We start from the raw sequence: 20,529 nt of genomic DNA, 5'->3' as shown, positions 1-20,529 counted from the left end.
CTCAACACATCCATAAGTCACAATGGGCACATGAGCCAGAGTGAGTCTCATGGGAAGACTCCCATAGCTGTCACTGGAAGCATATTTCCCTCATCTTGTTCCAATTTTCTCAGCTTCACACTCAGTTTTGGATCTCATCTTTGGGCAACAAGTGTCACCTTCCTAGAAGCTACCCTTTTTCTAAGCACCTTTCACTGGGAAAAAGTTCCAACTCCTGCAAATGCACGCTTTTGAAAAACTGTCTTAACCAATATCAATACAAATACCATCTGTGCCAAAGAGCCTGCCAACTGCATTTAGGTGCAACATGAACAAGAACATGAAACAGAGCAAAGACTCAAAATTTTTCAAGATCACAGAGGACATTTTGTAAGTGGCTGTGGCTTCAGTCAACACATTTATCAGCAATGAGGACATTCTACAATATACCCTGAAATTAGCCTTTTTTCTAGTGAAAACGGGAAAGGCTTTCTGTGGCAGAGATCTTGCTAGGATTTGCATAAGGAAGTAGGAGAAGTAGAGCATGGAAAAAAAATAGTATTTCTGTGAGGATGTGTGGGAAAAGCATCAGACTGGTAATAGAGAAGAGGTTTCACTTTGTGAAAACACACATTTCTTCTTTCTTTTTCACTTAATGAAGGTATTGCCTCAGTAATGGTTGGGTGTACAAACCCCAAATATGATTTATTCCAGAAACAAACTAACCATGCAGACTGACTCACCTACAGAGCCTTTTCTGGGTTCCTTATTGTTCTTTCCTAGATTCCTTATATCAAGTTCCTCCTGATGTGCTAATTGCAGTTCAATTGCAAATAAAACCATTATTCAATATAACTATACCTATGTCTAGTGGCACAATAATGCTCTAACTAAAACCTTCAGAAAGGAAAAAGCAGGTGAAATTTATTTTGCACTCCTGGTAAATTTTCATAGCAGATTTGTAAGTCCTGCAAAACATACTATCTTATACAAAATAAGGCATCTCCTCCTGACTTGAATTGCAACTGAATAATAAACGGTATATTTAAATATGAAATAAGTACAGAAACTACTTTTGAAGTAAAACCACAAATTCACTAGAAAGCCACACTCTATTACACGGTAATCAGCTCAAGCTGTCACCTTTTTGATCTACTGATTTGATGTTCCATACCAACGATGACACCCATTAAGGAAAAGAACCATGGTTCTCCCTCTGTGGTTGCAATGCCATTGTCTGAAACACATCTACCTGTTGGTCCACAGTACAGTCAAGAAGGACTAGCAAGCCTGTGGAGGTATTTGCAATACATCACTAATTGTAGTCAAAAGCTGGAGACTGCTTCTGAGTCCCTGCCCCAAGGGACGGCTGGCCCAGTGGCTGTGCTGAAAGGAAAGCTCACCAAGTGCCTTCTCAAAGTGTGTACTAACCTTTCTCAAGCAGTTCCCTTTTCCCACCCAGTTTTATGGTGTTGTCTACAGAGCTCTGTTCCATAAGTACGCCTTCAAACAATGCCCATGCACAATCAGCAGGACAGCTGAATTGTGCAACCTGAGAATGTGCTCAGCTCAACACAGTCACCATCAGATGGGAAACGATGAGAATTTATTTGTACTTCCATGTCTGCCAGCTTTTCACAGACCAGGAAAGATCAATGAATCAAAGTTATTTTGTCCCAACACAATTCTCACCACTTCTAGGATGCCAAGCACCTTAAACGGTTTGTATTAGTGTGACTGCGTTTCTGCCAATGAAATAAAATGCTACCACTTTATAGCCCTGGCCTCACAGGCCATTCTCTCATGCACAATGAAGTACTTGTGTGAGAATGGCTTTATGCCACCCACATGACTGATGATATTATGATCTTAACTCATTTTACTCACATTTATTGCAGAAAGAGTTCTAGCTTCTCTTCTCTCCCCAAAATATACCACATTATGACCCCAAATACAGAAAGCATTATGTGTTGAAGAGCGTTTCAGTCAACTTGCTGAGACAAGCAAAACCAATAAAGCAACTTTCCATATGCTGTGCAGGCAAGATAAAAGCGATATCTACAGTAGGAAAGAAACGAAAGCTAACTCTACAGTGAAAAATCTGGGGAAATACACCATAAATATTTCTGCTTCATCCATATTCTGTAGTTGCTATCATCACTTCTTAGATAATTCAACAAGTAAAACACACTTGCAGAAATATCGTCACATCTTAAATAGGACTGAAAATGTCCCACCCACCGTTCTTCTCTGATGGCTGTGATCTTCTTCCTGTCACATTTTTCATGATTCTGCAGGCTACTCAGCCATCCTTTGACCCTGTGTGCCCGCAAGTTACAGGCCTTCGACCAAATGAAGAATAGAAATAATGGGAGTAATGAGAGGGCTCCTCTAGCTAAGAGATTCACTGAGTGTTAAGTCAGATCTTACGGTGTTGTCTTTTGTAAATGACTGACCCCACTTTATTCATATGAGAGTTCTCAACAGCTTGTTCAAATGAGGTAAGATTGCACTGTTATATCAGAAGAGATGTCATCAAGGCTAGACAGATTTAAAAAAACACTAGCCACCCAAAATTTTCCATGTAGACCAACTCTCCACATTTTGCCAGATGCTAGATATTGAATAAATGAAACAGCTGCATAGAACAGTCGCTTTGGAAAGAAAAAAAACAAAAGCAGACCCAGACCCACTTTAAATTTTATTATCCTACTGTGCTGTCTGATGGCAACTCTAGCTGCTGCTTTGTAACATATCCCATTTCTCCTCAGCCAGCTGAACTTCCAGCTGAACTTTGTCACATTCAGAATGCAGTTGGCTTCTATAATGCTTCTCTTGGACAAAAGATGTGGTATGTCATGGAGATGTAGCCTGTGCATGAGTTATTTTGTTATGCAGTGGGAAGCAGCACAAGATGGGGGGAACAGGAAGAGAAAACTGAGGACACAGTCATTCTTCCATGGAACTGCCTCCCACTTGTCTGACACCACTTGTCTGAGCCACAGTGGACTCAAGGCACAGAGAGAAGAATGGAAAAATGGCTTTAAATGTTGAAACCTTCATTACTTTCAAAACAAAGATCTCTTGGATATGCTCAATTCAAAGAGCTCAGATCTGTGAATTTAATCTTTTGAAAATAAATTGTAGTTTTGTGTCTTCTCAGACGTTCCAGGCTTTGGGGACTAAGTGGAAAATGAAATACTTATTTGTTACATAAGTGGACTGCAAAAAGTGGAAAGGAGTCACAAATTCTGCAGTTTGGCAGATGCCCTACAAGCCTCTCTTGGCATCCAGACCAGGGGCAGACCAGTCTGAAATGTGATTAAGCTACCAGCAGTTCTGTCTCCTGTAACTCGAAAGTTAAGCTTTACGAATCACAAATGTTATTTAACCTAAGTTTTATTTTTTGTTCATTAAAAGAAGTATCTGTTCATTTCAAATCAGTGTCTCTCTTAGAAGGGAGATAGACACTAAGTCTGCGTATCTGACTGAAACTTAATTTCAGAGAGGACAAGAACTACGTTGACTGGCTAAGGAGATCTCTTCAACAAGAGATCAACCTTTACATTCCAGGCCAAGGCTGACTCTGACCTCTCTCCACTCCTGTCTGATACAAAGCAACTGAAACAAGGAAGATAGCCTGCTGCAAATCCTCCACTCCTTTCTGAAGCAACACGTGCCCATAGGTTGTTAAATCTGTACGTACAGATGATAACAAATGGTCAGGAGTATCAAACAGTGCTTTTGGCAGCTTCACCGGCTGGGGACAGACCTGCACTCTGCTGTGAGCAGGTGCAGATGCCACCAGGTGTGCAATGCTTTACTACAACAACCATGCTTGTTGTAGTAAAGATGTAAAATAAAGATGCTTCAGTGATACAGACAGAAAAGCTTTAAGAAATATGAACAAGGACTTTCCATGCTGTACTTGTGCAGGACAGAAGGACTCCCAGTGATAATCTTCAAACTTATTAGGTACAAATTTGAAGACCAAACTTTGTGGGGGGGGGGGGGGGGGGGGGGGGGGGGCGGGGAAAAAGATTCCTTGGTGTACTGTCTCACACTATTGGCCAGGCCATTGCTTATCGCTGCTGGAAGATGATTGTGAATTTAAATGCTACTATTCAAAAATAGGAAAGTTTATTTCTTAACTTTCTGCTGCAGGATGAAACACAGCTGACAATCTCACTACCAAAAATCCTGGAATAAACCCTCTGACACTTTCAGTTTTCTTCTTTTTAATTGACCTGCCTGCAAGTTTTTTATGCTTTTATTTTTAATAATCCATTTCTGATGTTTAGCTACTGAGAACATCTGAACCCAGTAACACAACAGGATGACTACCTAGACAAGAAGAGGCTCAGACGGCACTTCTTTGTCCCAGGGTCACAACAACAAAAATCCCCTGTGCACATACATGAGAATGAGGCACAAATAGTCTGTTCCTCAGATAGGTGAGGCCATGGGAGCTAGTTCCCTTTAAAGGACTGCAGGCATCTGTGGTCTGATGACTGGTAAAATGCTAATGGTAACGTTATCTTAGTTGTACTTCTAAGTGAGTTGTCTACTAAGCCCTTGGTTTCACCTTGTAAAATAAAACGGAGATTACATTCATTTCATAAAGGTCCTAATCTTGTCGGTTTGTGGAGTTGTGTCACATAAAAATTCTGATAGTTTGTGTACTTTCATGTAACACTGCAAGGAAAAAAGAAAGCATGAAAGTGGAGACAAAAGAAAAACCCGAGAAACTGAAGCTTGTGACCTGGTGCTTACAATTTACAGGCATGAAACAGCAACAACTATTGCTTTGATCTATCTCCCTGTTAATTCCTCTTCCCATAATAGAACCACTGACATTTCACTGGTATTCAGATGTGATTAAAATATATTCTAATGCCTATAAACAGAAGTATTGGTTCAAGTACTAATTAAAAACAAATCTGGCATTTGGAAAACTGTATCAACAAAAAGTAAAAAGGTGCAGTAAGCAGCTACTGAAATGTTTTTGTTTGGGTTTTTTTTTTCCCTGCAAAAAAGGTAGACATCTGTCCTATCAATCTTTACATTAAGGTTTGGATTTCCAAGTCTTTCCAAGTCTTTTCAAGCACCCACACAGCAACTTCAGCATAAGAGTAAAAAGACAGATTTTGCTCTCTCCTTCAATTTTAGTAATTGCCACAAAGTTCCAACTATAACAGGGTAAGTCAGACACACTGGCTTTCTGCAACCTTCTGCAAGGTAGTTTTTAAATAAACAGGAGCCAAATGTAAAGTTTACCATATTACTTCGTTGCACAATAGCTTGGTTGTATGCTATGTCATAATTAACCCTTAGTTTATACGTACATATACACACACACATACATATAAAAACATATATATATACACACACACACGTATCTCTGCATATCCTTTATTTTCATTACTGACTGCACTTTCTTATCTCCCCTCCTGAATACTACATACTTGAAGCAAAGGCTTGTTGCAAGAGTGCTTTCAGCCACTCCTTCTGCTGCCTTTATTGTCAGAACTCTTCCAGCTTGAGAAAACCATGGGACTTAAAAGAGTCCTCTCTACACATGGTAATAAATATTTACTGGTTTGCCTCCCAAAGACAGAAACTTTTATAAAGCAGTGTTTTCCTCAGAGGCTATTTATGTCATTGGCATTTACTAGAACCAACTGTAAAAAACATTAAATTAAGGCCCCAAACCAGAAAACACCATAGTCTCTCTGGAAAACTAATTTTCCTAAATCCTGAGTGAGACTTTGGAGCATGCAAAGAGGACTAATATGAGCTGACAGTGGGGAAGAATAATTTTAGATTATAACAGACATGATTACTTTTGGAGACAATATCAAAACAAAAGCAAACTGGGGTCCACTACACAGAAAAACACAGTGAAAAATTTAACACTTGAACAAATGTGCTGCCCAAGGTACATGTAAAGTAGTTTGGACATTGGGTTGCGCTGTACTTTACTACCACAGCACGCAAAATACACCTGAAATACTGAGTCATTATGGCCCATGAAGATGCAACAACATACTGGAGTTAAGATCATCCAATTTAAGATTCAGACACGGACAAAAACAACTGCAGTGAGCCTGGCTCCTAGTGGAACACTGTCATTCTCAGTCAACAACACAGTGGCGTATGTTAGGGAGATTTGTTTTTAAGTGACTTACCTCAGCATCCTGTGCCCGGAGATGGTATGTTCTCTCCAAGTATTGCAATATTCTAGGACACAATGTCTTCTCCTCCAAGAGGTACTCCAGAAGTAAGACCAGCTGGTCAGGGAGAAGCTATGACAAAAATAAATGCCACATGTGAATGAAGATCTCTACAAGCTGAGCAATGTAAATGGAACCAAACCAAACAGGACAAGATTGTGATAACCTGTATACTTCCAGCACGTGCTTGAAATACAACTTGCACCTCTAGCTGGTTTCTGGAAAATCTCAGGGTTTATGTATCTGTGTTCTGAAAGACGGGGGCACAATTAGGACTAATTTTCCATGGTTTTCATTGCTATGGTTAGGTCAGATCTAAAACATGCTTATGTTATTGAAATATAATCATGGCTTAATAAGTAAGATTTTTTGGAATGTATAAAATAAGTAATTCTATTTTGTTTGGGTTTGGAAGAAATAAAAAGAAATAAAAAGAAATAATTTACAGTGCATAACTTGAGGAATCAATAAGGCACATGAACATATAATTTTCTGGAGTGGCATTTATATCTGATATACAACCATGATATGTTTAAAGTGAACAAAGAAACACAACACAAATAAGTGAGCCACGAAACAATTGTTGTAAAAACACCCTTTGAGGCATATTTTAGTGCAATCAGTCACAAGCCATCCATCCTTTCAAGGGAAATATGCATGAATATTGTGTTTGTGTCACACACGGTATAGCATCTATACACGGATATATATTCATTAGTTAGCTGCTTGACTCCAGACCATATAATTTTGAACTGGAACCTAATGTAGCCTTAAAAAGCAAAAAAATAGCACAAGAAGTCCATTGTAGCCAGTGCTTAAGTGCTCTGTTTAATAGGTTTATTGGATGAACAAATAAATAATTCAAACAGACCTCAGAGAGAAATTGCACCAGCTGCCAGGAAACATCTATTGGAAATTCATGCTCCAAGATGATCAGTCAGAAGCTTGTTATATATCCCAAAACCTCCCCCACTATTCATCTTTGCAGGCCACCACAGGAGGAAGGGGGAAGGGAAAAGGTTGTCAGTAAAGCTTTTGCATCAAAAAGAAACCAACCCTGCTCACTTCTAATATTCTTGGGACAGACTAAAGAAAAAAACCCATCCCTGTTGCTTTGACAGTACTGCCAGCTTTCACCACATTTGGCGATTTTCTGTTCCCACCTCACTGCCTGCCTATGTCTGCTTTGCCGCATCAATGCATTAAGCAGGGGTGAAATGAAGTCAGCTATAGGAAACGCCTCTTCCAACAACACATCCCACAGCCAGGGCTGTTTATCTGGACTGAACACTGGATGCCTGATCTCTGATGGAAAGTCGATGAAGATATCAAGGATCTTCTGATAAGTCTTAATCTGTAAAATATCTACATTAACATTATATTAACTAATTTAGCAACATGACATTTTCTTTCCTTTTAGAGTGACTAGTACTTAAATCAGAATAAAGAGGAAAAGACATCTACAGTATGATAATTTGGTTTCTTTGCATTTTGAGTTCTTTCCATTTTTTTGATTAGTAAAGTTAATCGTATTCCTGAAGACTGAAAATCTGTCACATCCTACTAGCTCTTAGTGGAATATTTTGTAAGTAATACCAAAGCTTGCCAGTCAAATGGTATAATTAAAAGTGGTCAGATATTTAAAAATATTGAATATTTCATTTCAGGACAGCTACTAAAATGGCAGCTTAAATGCTCATTATGGAGTCCAACAGCAGCTGCCAGGGGGTTGGTGAGACAAGTTAAAAAATAAAACAGGGAAAGCTTCTGGGAAGTCGCTCTACTTGGAAACGGAATTAATTCTTAACATGTACGAACTGTTGCAGAACACCACACAAAGAACGGTAACTTCTGATTTAGAAAGATTTCCCTGCTAACTAAAAAGACAGAAGAACAATACTTCATTTGTAGAAACTCTAGAACGGCTGCTTGAATACGAAGGCACAGAACAGCTACATTTTTTATATCTCCAGTATAATTGCTATACAGATTCGCCCTGTATAGCGATTGTTTAAGGTAGCATTACAGAATCTCATTGAAGCCAATGAAAGAGCGGCAGCAGAGCAGCAGCCGTGACCTTAATTTACGTCTGTCTAGTGCTGCATCATGGCTGAAGTTTTTCCAGAATTACAGGTTAAACTCGTATCAATTTACATTCGAGAGTTAGTAAAACAAACAAACAATTCCCTCCAATAAAACAAATAAATAAAAAAACCCAAGAGTTCACGAAGTGTTTGGACAATGCTGTCAGGCATATGGTATGATTATTTAAATATCTTGTACAAGGCCAGGAGATGGACTTGATGATTCTTGTGAGCCCCTTCAAATTCAGCATTTTCTATGTTTCTATGAATGGAACCATGGCTTCTGCTATTTTCCCATGTTCCAGCTGCCCAAGGTGACACCTTACATACCAGTTTCCAGTTCATGGATTAATTACAGTCCAAGGCAGGAGTTAGTGAACACCGGCAGAGAGGGTGGGGCGCAGGCAGGGAACGCTGGGAGATCTCTCCCCACAGCGGCACTAGTGGGCACAGCTATCACAGTTTGTTCCCCGTCTTGCTCCTAACACAAAAGGAGGAATGCTCCCATCCACACTTTTACACCCTTTTCCTTCAATAAGAGAGACTCTGCTTAAAAACCCTGCCTTAGGCCAAGAGACAGAAAATTCGACTAGAGTTTCACGAGAGAGGCTGCTAAAAAATTCATGCATGGGTGCAGAAATTTTCTTTTCTCCAAACACAACAATATGAGTATCATTCTCACCAAAGCAGTCTTGTAATGGCTATAAATAAGCTTCAAAATATTGCACATAAATTTTCTGCCAGAAACACCACTCTCACTGTTTCTTTTTTTTCTCCATCACCATCCTTATTTGTCCTGCCCACCTGTTACTTTCCATCTTTCATACCATGAGAATTATTTGGGTTGTCAGTTTTGAATTTGTTTGCCTTATGTTTAACACAAAGAGGCCCTTGCTCTAAATGCTATCCAAACATAAATACTGTAGAGACCTAAATGCAAATTTCTTTTCAAGCACTGTATAACCACTTCCCTTTACAACTCATATTCTGTGAATGCATATCAAATATCTAGCACCCATAGAAAAGTGCACCACACAGATACAGCAAGTTACAGAAGGATAATAAGCAGTCTCAAGCTTGTCTTCAGGATGAATACATTCAGAAAACAACCAAAACAGGATCCTAAATGCAAAATTTCAGTGTTCAAAATAAAATAAAATAAAACAACACAGAACAAAATAAAATAAAATAAATCCTCCATACTCTGAACTATAATAGAGAATGCTCAATCAAAATGTTCAAATATATACAATCATGAAAGCAGATCGCTTCAATGAGGAAATGTGGTGAGGATCAAGAAACAGTATTCATTACATCAATGATTGCTGCAACAGCATCTATTTATACTGTAAAGTAGATAGTTCCTGTCCCAACTGATGCTTGCTGCATGGAAATCATACTACTTTTCTCAGGGCTGGCCCTCCCCCAGCTGTGACTATGGACACCACAAAGAATAAATAAATGAGTATGTTGTGATCAAGCACACTAGAGGTTTTCTGTCATGTCCCATGTAATTAAACATCATCTCCTCTACAAAGCTGTATCCCAGCACTGTGTATATATTTATCTTGCCCTAAGACTCTAAAACCTCTGCTCTGACTCTTCAGCCTTTTGAAAGAGTTCACTTTGTCCTGCCACTAAACAACCATTTGTTCCCTGCTTCCCCTAAGTTTGCTGATGTGGTGGATTTAAAGTTTGAGTAACGAGGTGACCACCCTCAAAACAAACTGTAAATGACAGTGAATATCAAAACTGGATCTGTATTTGAAAAATGCAAGATGAAAGAATTAAAGAAAACATAAACAAATTGAAAATATAACTGAGATTCCCTGTATATTAAATTTCTCCGAAGTGAGAAACAATGCTTTGTATTTTATTCATATCAGTACACAAAACACTTAAGCCTTTATAGTACGTTACAAGCCTATCTTAATACATTAGTAGGTTTGAAAGGTTTTCTAAAAATAATCGTTGAACAAAACTATGAATTTTCAAGGTACTATCCCTAAGCTGTAAAAAGCACAAAGAAAACAAATTTTTCCTCTTCAGAGATCTGGTATAGCAGTTCTAGAGGTCATCAACCTCACATCCCAGAAGAACACCCACGCGAAAGAGCGCATTTGTCAATTCCTACATTAATAAATGCAATAAATGCCAGATTCACCCTTTATACTAGGAAAAAAAAATTGCCACTGACCTTTCACAGCCATGAAACGTGACACATATATTTACTTGAGTATCCACAGCACTAGCGCTTGCACTGCACCCCTCCGCCAGGACACAAATCACTAAAGTTGTACAGCTGGCATGCTGAATATCCCATTTGCTCCTGCCTGCAGTTGAATGAAGTCATTGAAAGCCTCCTTGGAGGGGAAATTTGCCTCAGACTAATGCAGCAACCGATTGACAGTGGCGTGATTTCTATTATTACTCCATTATCACACTGGGATCTGTGCCTAAATGAGCAAACTTCCTCCCTGATGCCATTTCCTCTTATTCTGGCTCTAGTCTAAAAGTGGATCAATGGGAGCGATATATATAATGTCACTTCAATTTACAGCTACTGCCTCCCTCTCTTGCATGCACACGTAGATCAATTCTTCCCAAAAATGGTTAAAAAATGCACAGAGTGGATCTTCTTCAAGAAAAGAGTTCTCTGCTATATTTGTCTGTGTAACCACAGCAAGAAACTGTTTACCCTGAGCAAAAAACAGGGAGGAGGGGTGGGGGTGGGGGTGTGTGTGGATCACTACTGTTCACTGGAAAATGCTGGCTGAAATACAAGAAAAACAAGGCCTTAAAGAGAATTAAAGCAATTTGAACTTCGAAAGTTACACAGAAATATTTAAATTTTCTCAGGCAGTGTATTTCTTCTGTATTTGGTGGAAGACAGTCTTGTGTCCTACCCCCAAAACCACAAAATGTATTTTCATTTATATATTTACAAAATTTTTCCAAGTAAAACCCAATTCCTTCCCATTCCCAACTTAGGAGAGAAAGGGAAAACCCCCACCCCATAGTTCAGTTGTGAATGGTTCCCTTCAGACAAAATTTTATCACAGAATCATTTAGGTTGGAAAAGACATCTAATATCATTGAGTACAACCACTAACCCTGCACTGCCATGTTGACCACTAAACTATGTTCCTAAGCCACCAAGTCTACATGTTTTTTAAATACCTCCAGAGAGACTGACTCAGCCTTTTGCAGCCTGATATATTTCTTCATAAACTGCAGTCAAGAAAGCAACGCTACTAGTCCAGGAGACAGGATTAAAGGTCCAGGCCATCCCTGCACTTTTACGTCACACTGGTCAAAGAAATCCCTGAATGAATCTCATTTTATAAACTCTCCCCCACCGCCTTGAATACTCTTTTCTGCAGGCTGCAACTAAATGAAAACTTCTGTAGAACAAATCCCCTCATTCCTCAAACTGTCCAGAAAACTGGTAACTTGAAAATTCAAGAAAACACTGTTTCCCCAACCACGTTTTAAACCACATCTTGTAATTGTTTATCTCAAACAATATTCTTCAGATGCTGATCAGCACAGTGACTTCTTTTAAATGAAAACAAGGCATGTTCCACACCCACCGCCCCCCCCCTCCACCACCTTTCAGGGGCTAAAATGTGCTCATATCAAGTAACATATGAATTCAATAAAAAATGTCCGCACAAACAGTTGTTAACTAGTGTAGTGTACAACACAACTGAAGAGACTTCAACTCTGAAAGAACTAGTATTCTGTTTGATTAAAATGCAGTGAAAAAAGTATTCTGGAGCTGACACCAAAATGCTTTGAACTGAATCTTTGCCAGAGGCTGACAAAATTTCACAAACACGTAGTGAAAAAGACAATCCTGTTCAGCTTCATCCAGGCCAGTCTGACTTCTCTCTTGATGAAAAGTCAGCTTCCCTTCCAATGTTTATGAAAGATAACTAGTCCTCACTATATTTAAAAGCAAAATATCTCAGTCTGTAACACATTCTCATCTGCTTATGAACTACACTTGTTATGATACCTCTTCTCATTGTGTGGGTTTTTTTCAGTATCTGTTCAGACAGCTCTTTCTATGCTCAGGAACTCATTTTTCAACAACCATTTTAAAAACACAAACCAGGAATTGTGCCTGGTAATGGTAAATATATTCCTATGAACTTTGTTTCAAAAAGCCTTATTTCAAAAAGTATTAATTCCAACAAGTTCATCAGTATTTCACTTGTGTTATACTTCAAAATGCTTTTTCTGGGACATTTACGTCTGGCATCAATTACTTCTCACAAACACAAAAATGAGACTGAGATCGATTTATTTAATAAACAATTGTACTAGCATGTTGTTTGCAGTTACTGTCCTCCTTATAATATCAAAATTAAGTGGGTTTTTTCGAAAGCAGATAAGCTGTGTCAGGAATAATTTTAAGGCTGATACCTACCAAAACACAAAGGTTTGATTTATTCTGGCCACAAATATGAAAACATTGCTAATGAAAGACATAAATCCCTGGCTTATGTTCTGTGTCTGATATTCTGGTTACATATTACCAGTAATATTTTTTTTAAAGCCAGCCACTTCTACCAGTCCATAAACTGAAACTTTTTTTCTTAGGCTTTAGTATGAAGTGTTTTCATTTAATTTACTTAATGGATAGATGATCCACTTATAAAGAAATTCAACATCTGCAATCTAACATAAATGCATCGAAATGTCAAAAATTATTAAACCTTTATGATCTAACATACTGCTGAGCCAGCAAAATGAAAAACAGGTGGCTTTCACTATAGGTTCAGTTAGGTTATGTAGTGCTTTTCTCATCTTTAGCTTTCTCAAAGAAACATTTCGCTGTAACCTTACCCTCAAGCACAATAATTCCCTTTTAAGCATAATAGGCTACACATTCTCTATTCTATGCAGATTACCAGCCCTGCCAGTTACTATCATGCTTCCAGGATATGCTGCTCCTGCTTTCAAATGAAATGGCTACATCAAGAGAAAGCGGACACAGGATGCCAAATTCATGTAAGTCATACTTCATGGACACCACCACTGTGACACAAACCAAAGTTGAAGTTGGCAATAGCAAGATCTTCAGGCATCTCTTCACTTGATCTCAAGAGTCCCCAGCAGTGGGGAGGTGATCAGAGAATCAGCCCTCACCAGCTAAGCAGTTGGCATTAAGGCCGCCTTTTTTCATCTAACAGCACACCCAACAGAGGCACTGTAGGTTCAGCAAACTACTCCTCTAACTACAAAGAACAAAGCCAAGGAGACCTTTTGTTTTATTTTCCAGACTCTCTGACTATTATCTACTAAAGGATTCACAGACAAGAACACCAAGCCTTAGTAATTGGTGGAAAGATTTCATAGACACATTGTAGCAGATGCTGAAGTGCAAGGTATATGCCTCCTGATTTGTTCACCCAGAACACTGTAGCTCTCAACTGCTCCAAATCCTACGCTTAAGCTGAACAGTGGCAGTGTAAATTATCTCACCTTGAATGACCAACATCTAGATCCTCTTAAATCAACTGGATATCAAGTGTCCTCTGAGGCATTAAAACAAAGTGGCAGACTACAGCAGATGCTGAAAAATGAAGAGTTGAAGAAGCACAATGATGGAATATGAACCACAACTGTCAGTGAGAACACCCTCAGCACTCAAAGAGATTTACTCTTCTCATTGTAAGTACTAGAAGAAGAAAGAAAAAAACATGAGAGCCAAGGAAAATTAACTAATTTTGCTAACCTTTGATAAATTGCAAATTACTGGGCAAGTAACACCACCCAGTACTGAAAATGAAAACTGTTATCTTTGGAAACTAGCCCAGGAAGTCAAGATACCTCTTCGGTGTGAAACAGAAGTGAGCAAGGGGCAGCCTGAAGACATATGATCCTTTTCCTTTAAAGTGTGGTACATCTTTGGCCACTTATGGCACAGAAATTTGTTCTGCCTACACCTACCAATACAAGATTCGGTCAATCCTCAGAGTTCAGCTGGGATTGTTATCTTCAAGGAATTCATTACAAGTTTACCAACTCTCTTACTGTGTGGTCAGGTCTTGGAGAAATAGCTTGTTCATCAGAACACTTTCCCTTCTGGTAAGTCAAGGTCTAGTACTTACTAGATGCCCCAAACAGCTGGCTTTCAGAGAAAGACCTTGAAGGAGAAAAAAACTTTCTCTTCAAAGCATTCACTAGCATGGCTGTGCTGAAGGAAGTTTTATCAATTCCACTCAGCTCATGCTGGAGCTGCAGGATAAAACACCACTTCAGGGAAGGCTGTCTGAGATTCATCATAAAGCACTAACAATGTCACAAGCCTTCCTGGAGAAAAGCATTAAAGCACAGATGGGAACCTGCACTTCCATCTCTTAACCCTTTACTACTGGAATCCACAGGAATCAACTCTTTTTTCTATCCATTTTGATTTCAGAAGAACAGGTAATGAGGGCTTTCATATTTAATTATGTCATGTGTCTTTAAACATTTGTAGGTAAACTGCATTTCCAGACCCACATTTTCTTCAGATCTGAAATCTGGCTCTGGTGGACCATGTGTCCAACACAGCCTGTGCATACTCACAACAATTTTGTTGTGATCATTTTGTTTTGATGTGCACACACATCCATTTGATCTCTTTTTGCTTTTAGAGTTGTTTCGTTTTTTGCTGGTTGGTTGTTGTTTTGGGTGTTGGTCTTGGGTTTTTTTCCATTTGTTGAGAATACAATTGACCATACTGAGAGGACTCCAGCTTCAGAAATACACACATACCTCCAAGCAAGTCTTAATCATGGAAAAATCATGGAAAACAGATGTAGTTCTAACAGTCAAAACCTAAGAATAGGTGCTGCTACTAACCTAGAAGAGCAGTACATAGAGTTTGCAGTCATGAAACTCTCTCCATTGATCAAAGATGCAGAGATGCCAATCAACCACCATCAGCTTCTGGAATTCTTTTTTGACGAAGGTTTCACAATGGCCGTGACTAAAACTATCGAGTTGTCTGAAAGAACCCTTTCCAGTGGTGGAAAGTTATCTAGTTCCACGGCTGCTGTCACTTCTCAGCCCAAGTGACTCACCATCCCAAGAGGAAGCCTTTGGGAAGAGAGCTGGCACTGAACACTGCACCATGCATGACTCTAGCAAGAAAGGTTACCTGTCATACTGGTTTTCAAGTTTTTTTGTGGTTCCCATCCCAATATCCACAAAAATCAATGACTGCAGACTACACTGATGACTTGTAACTGCTGACCAAAGATCACACATGGCAGCCAGGCACTTCGTCTGCCCCACTATTCTCCACTCAAAGCACACCAACTTCTTGAAAAGGAGCCTGAACTTCTTAGTGAGTTGTCCTAAAACTTTGCACTGTTATCTAAGACTGGTCACAAGGGTCACCACCTCTCACTCCAGATGTAGGCCAGATTTTCAGTTTTGCCTGGTCTACTACAAACACATAGCAAGGTATAGTTAAGGGGAAAAAAAAAAAAAAAAAAAAAGGCAAGCAACCACTTCTATCTCCCAAAAAGCCCTTTCTGAAACAAAATACTTCACTGCACACAGCTCTGTCCAGGGGCAGAGGATGAGACAATGATATACATGACAACCATTCATTGCTTAACATTTTTGTGAAAGCTACTCAGATCCTGTTGTGATGACTGTGATATGGAACAAAAGAAGTGTATCCCACTACTTTTTACTCCTGATTTTAAAAATAGGGATAAAATTTTACTTTGAATTGTTGCAAAAGACAATTAACACTGGGGAAAAAAAAAATCAAGCCCTTAAAAGATCCGAGAACAAGTGGATGAGTGTTGCACAACATCCTTATTATGCCTATTACCATTTAAAAAGATATTATCATTACTAGCAAGGATCTCACTGCCAGATTTTCTCTTTTAAAATCTGTATTTCAAAATCTGTATTTTGTCTATACAGGAGCATTAGAACTGTTTATAAAAATAATCCAAGCTCAAACTTGTGGACATGAACTTTTCCAAACTGCAGTTTGACTTACGGATTTTTTACCTTGAGGAAGTGCAAGAAATCGAGTGGCTTGAGACAGCATTTCCGTATCATTAGTGTGTGCAGGAACAGAACTTCTTTAAAAAAAAATAAAAAGCAAACCAAACCCAAAAAGTTAGCTGAAGTACTAATATTTTCAGAAGTAAAATAAGTTAAATGACAAAATGAGTTTAAAATGTAATAACTGTTACACTCTGCTTATGTTTTTCAGATGAGACTTTCTGTAATGGCTGGGATAGGTGAATCATTAAAAGGAATCAGGAACTCTTTCATCACATGTACTGACCAGTACTTTCACATATAGACACCACATTAATAATGACTTTTTGATCTTGATAATGGATTTGTTTTTTGACTCATAAGTACAGCTTTGTGAGGAAAATTTATTCAATTCAATAGAATTGCATCAAAGCACTAACCTTCAAAGAGCTCTCTTCTAAAAAAATCCCCCAAATTAGTACTTTCTTGTGATTATAAAAATGTGTGTTGGTTTCATGAAACCATGACAGAAACAGAAAAAATATTTTAGACATACTAAGTAAGAACTAAGCTGATAAAGGGGTAAGAATAAGAATATGACATTTAAGGCATAAACCCCCTTATAAATTCAGTTTCACAGCTGAGGTAAAACTAGAGGCTTTAAATATATTAATTGCATTAAGTTTTTTCTGCTTTTGTAATACTGGTATATGCATGTAAGTGTATAAAGATATGCTCATGTAATAATTCAACAATTTTTTTGACGTCTCCAAACAGTGGTGGTGATGTTTTAAGATTTTTATTATTATTATTGTTTAGTTTGGTTTGCTTGTTTGGTTTTTATGCATTTGTAAGGAAGATTCAGTGAAGTGCTTAAAATAACTTGATTTCATGCCCTCCATCCATTAGGTTTATGCATCACATTGCAGAGTACCTGGCAGCATTTACCATAAAACAGAGGTACATGCAACTTGATTTCCAGAAGCAGGCACAAAGACAAGTTTTCATGCTGAAATCAAAGAGTGTCCTGCATTTTCAAATAGAGATTTTCTACCATATTTTCCATCAATAATTTACTCCAACCTTCACTTCTAAAGATACTTGAACATTTCCAATGCTTTACAAATGACTAAGAAAACAATGGTAAAAGCAATTGTTGCAGAAAAACTATAATAAACCCTTAACCAAAACTCCCAGAATAAAGTTGTTAATTTTTATTCTGCAAATGTACAGAGAAACTTTTCAGTTTACTGTCATTCCTTTCCATATTACTTTTCTCCTCAGCAAAAGGACCTAATGTATGTTAAGCAGAGAGCACTCTATATCCTGAACTATGCATTTCTGGGTTCCACTCCAGATCTTTTTTGTCCCGCTTAAGCCCTTGTACATGGACCTGGAGGAACCAGGATGGACCGCAGCAGGACTTCCTGGAAAACAGGCAGATTCGAGAAAATCACTGATACGGACAGCAGGGGAGCCTATCCTCCGCCAAACAGCATTCACTTACTTAATTCCAAGGCTACATGCTATTTCACTTCTATCTCTTTAGGAAAGCAGGGGGAAGAAAGAATATTGACCTCCAAAAAGGATACCTGGAAAATTTGCTCACCTATGGGCTCACTACATACTTCTTAAGGAAAGAGAGCTCCCATTAGCTTCAAGGGATTATTTTTTCTAGTAAGGAGAAGAAGACCAGCACTTCATGACTGAATTTACATAGAAATGTGAAAACAATCAAGCAGATAATACCAGGGAGCAGTGGGCTGACTGTGCAGCAACAGAGTATTATTTACATGCAAATACATATATTTATATGTACAAATACGTATAAATACAAATGGCTGGATAACCACTAGCACAGTACTTCAAGGTAATACATAATCTTATCTACTATGGAAATAGTTGACTGAAAGTTGGCTTTAGCAAGAACCTGCAGTGCCACGTACAGTGATAGCGCCAAATTATTCACATGGAAGTTTTAAACAGTACAATCCCACTACTAATTTATTAAATGGCTTGATAACGATCATTTAAACCTAATTTAAGGTAGGTAATGAATGCTTTTGAATACTGAAAGGCAACCTATTCCACTGTACAAGTGAAATACCTGTTTAGTATGGGTCATGTTCTTAAGAAGCAAAGGCAAGCAGCTACTCTATCAGCTCTTTTCTTCTGGTGAAGTCAGTCTCTTTCATTTTAGAAATGTGTGTTTTGCTGCAGGAAAAATGAACCTTAAGTTTCCATTATAAACTGCAGTTCTCAGGTGTTTATAACTTCTCTATAAAAATTTCCCTCCAGCGAGAACCTTGGCATTAGAGTTCTCAGTTTATAAAAGACTGTAAAAATACTACTTTCATTATTATTTTTCCAGATAAAATTTCCAAGGTGTCTTACTGATTTAAGATAAGTGTCTTATCACTGAACTGTTTTTAACAAATGAAAGCTTGACAGTCGATTACTCTAGCTTGAGACTAATGATGTTTTCAAATCTTTGAAATTAGGAAAGCTATGGTAACAAAGAGCTAACAGCTATGATTAAGGAACACCTTCCACTGGCAAAATTAACCCTTCATAGTTCTGTCTTAAAAAAACCTAAAAACACAACAAAATCAATAGCACTTTTTCCTTTTCTTTCAAATTAGGCAGCAGAGATTTAGCTTACTGTGCAGTTTTTTACCCCATGCTTAAAAGTAATCCCCTGAATATGCCTCAAAATTCCAGCCACATCATCACCTACACCCCATGACAATCACAGTTTATGGGCACAATGCTGCAAACACTCAGGTGTAATTAATTTGATGTGCACAAGTACCTCCACAGAAAGAAGCAGCCTACTCTTGCTCACTAGTTTACACATCTGGCCCTCCTAAATGCACCTTTCACAATGAGATTAGAGGGCTTAATAAATGAATTGCAAAATTGTAGAATTTTGCACTGATAGTACAGTTACTGCTTTTTCAAACTAGCTCAAACCACAGTATTATACAGACTTAGACCAATTTCTGTTAAAAGCTGCTTATTCTCAGCACAATCTAACAAAGTCAATAATTTGTATAAAACTTTAGCTGGCCCAGCCTGAAAATACACTAAAATAACAACTTATTATTAGAAATTTAACGATCTCTACTACTCTGGTATTTTCAAAGACAGCTCCAACAATATGCTGCAGTTTCTGTGCACCACTGACTCTGGCCTGGGAAGCCGCTGCAGCACTGACATTCAGATGGATACATACCTGTAAGTCACAGAAAGCTAGGAACCAGGCACACACAGCACCTCTGCAAATTAAACACTACCCAGCAAGAGTGCATGCATTGTAAAAGCCTAAGCAAAGCAGGAACTGTACACCAAAATATGTTTCTCTTCATAGTTATTTCACCATTGATTATTAAGAGGGTGAACTGCTGCCCACAATCAGATTAGCTATGAATCAGTGGAACTGTCTTCATTCTGTCATTTATCTCTGCATAAATTCCAGAAAGATCCACTTTAAAGAAGGAAAAGCATGTTAAACTCTCACAGATTTCACCATTTAAAAAAAAAAAAAAATTACCTTGAAAAAACATCCAAACAGGCATAGCAAGCTGATTACATGTGTATTAGAAATATTTTCCCCCTTGTAACCTTTTCCTAAAGAAGTCTGTATTTCATACACTTCTAAAGTCATGGAACAGATACCAGCTGTGCTGTAAATGCCCAGTCTGGCACTGGCAGGTAAAACACTCTCAGCTGAGTTTTAATATTGTGATTGAACTCCGCAACAGACAGTGACTTTCTTTCATAAGCACTTGAAACAAGTGATTAATGATAAATCCAGGTTCCTGCCAACTTCTAATTGCAAATGGACAATAGAGGCAAGAAGGTGACATGAAAGGAATTTAACTGATACTCAAAATGAGTGATGTAACCCATAACAGCTGAGTTACTCCAAGAATAGGTAAATCATAAAATAAATGCAGTGTTACTCTAAAAAGGCCAAAAGACAAGAGCGTACTTACTGGAAATGCAATTTCAGTTCCACTCTGTTAGCAAGAGCACAAAGCCCTTTAACCTGATTACAGCTGTGCTGTTGTGCCTCTAATATTTGTCTTCTCTCAGACTAAATACACAAGGTCTTCTTAATCTAAATCCAGTCACAAACCAGTCTTGGATATGCTCCACCCTTGCAATTACGTCTTGCTCTCGGTGATCATATTCCACTTCTTTTCTTCCCTACTCCCTTTGCATAG

General features: G+C 38.3%; 1 protein-coding gene across 6 annotated transcripts in view; it reads right to left on the bottom strand.

Annotated features, from left to right (window-relative positions):
* AOPEP (aminopeptidase O (putative)) overlaps window positions 1-20,529 on the bottom strand; it is a 287,414-nt gene that overhangs the window by 100,960 nt on the left and 165,925 nt on the right. For all 6 annotated transcript variants that reach the window (XM_040089516.1, XM_040089515.2, XM_040089514.2 and 3 more), the window contains exon 15: window positions 6,168-6,284. In XM_040089516.1, the coding sequence (XP_039945450.1) occupies window positions 6,168-6,284 (117 nt within the window). The remainder of the gene's footprint in view (window positions 1-6,167; window positions 6,285-20,529) is intronic.

This window comes from Hirundo rustica, chromosome Z (assembly GCF_015227805.2).
Source record: "Hirundo rustica isolate bHirRus1 chromosome Z, bHirRus1.pri.v3, whole genome shotgun sequence".
Lineage (NCBI taxonomy): Eukaryota > Metazoa > Chordata > Aves > Passeriformes > Hirundinidae > Hirundo > Hirundo rustica.
The sequence above is the reverse complement of the archived record's forward strand: the minus strand, read 5'-3'. Positions and strand labels throughout refer to the sequence as shown.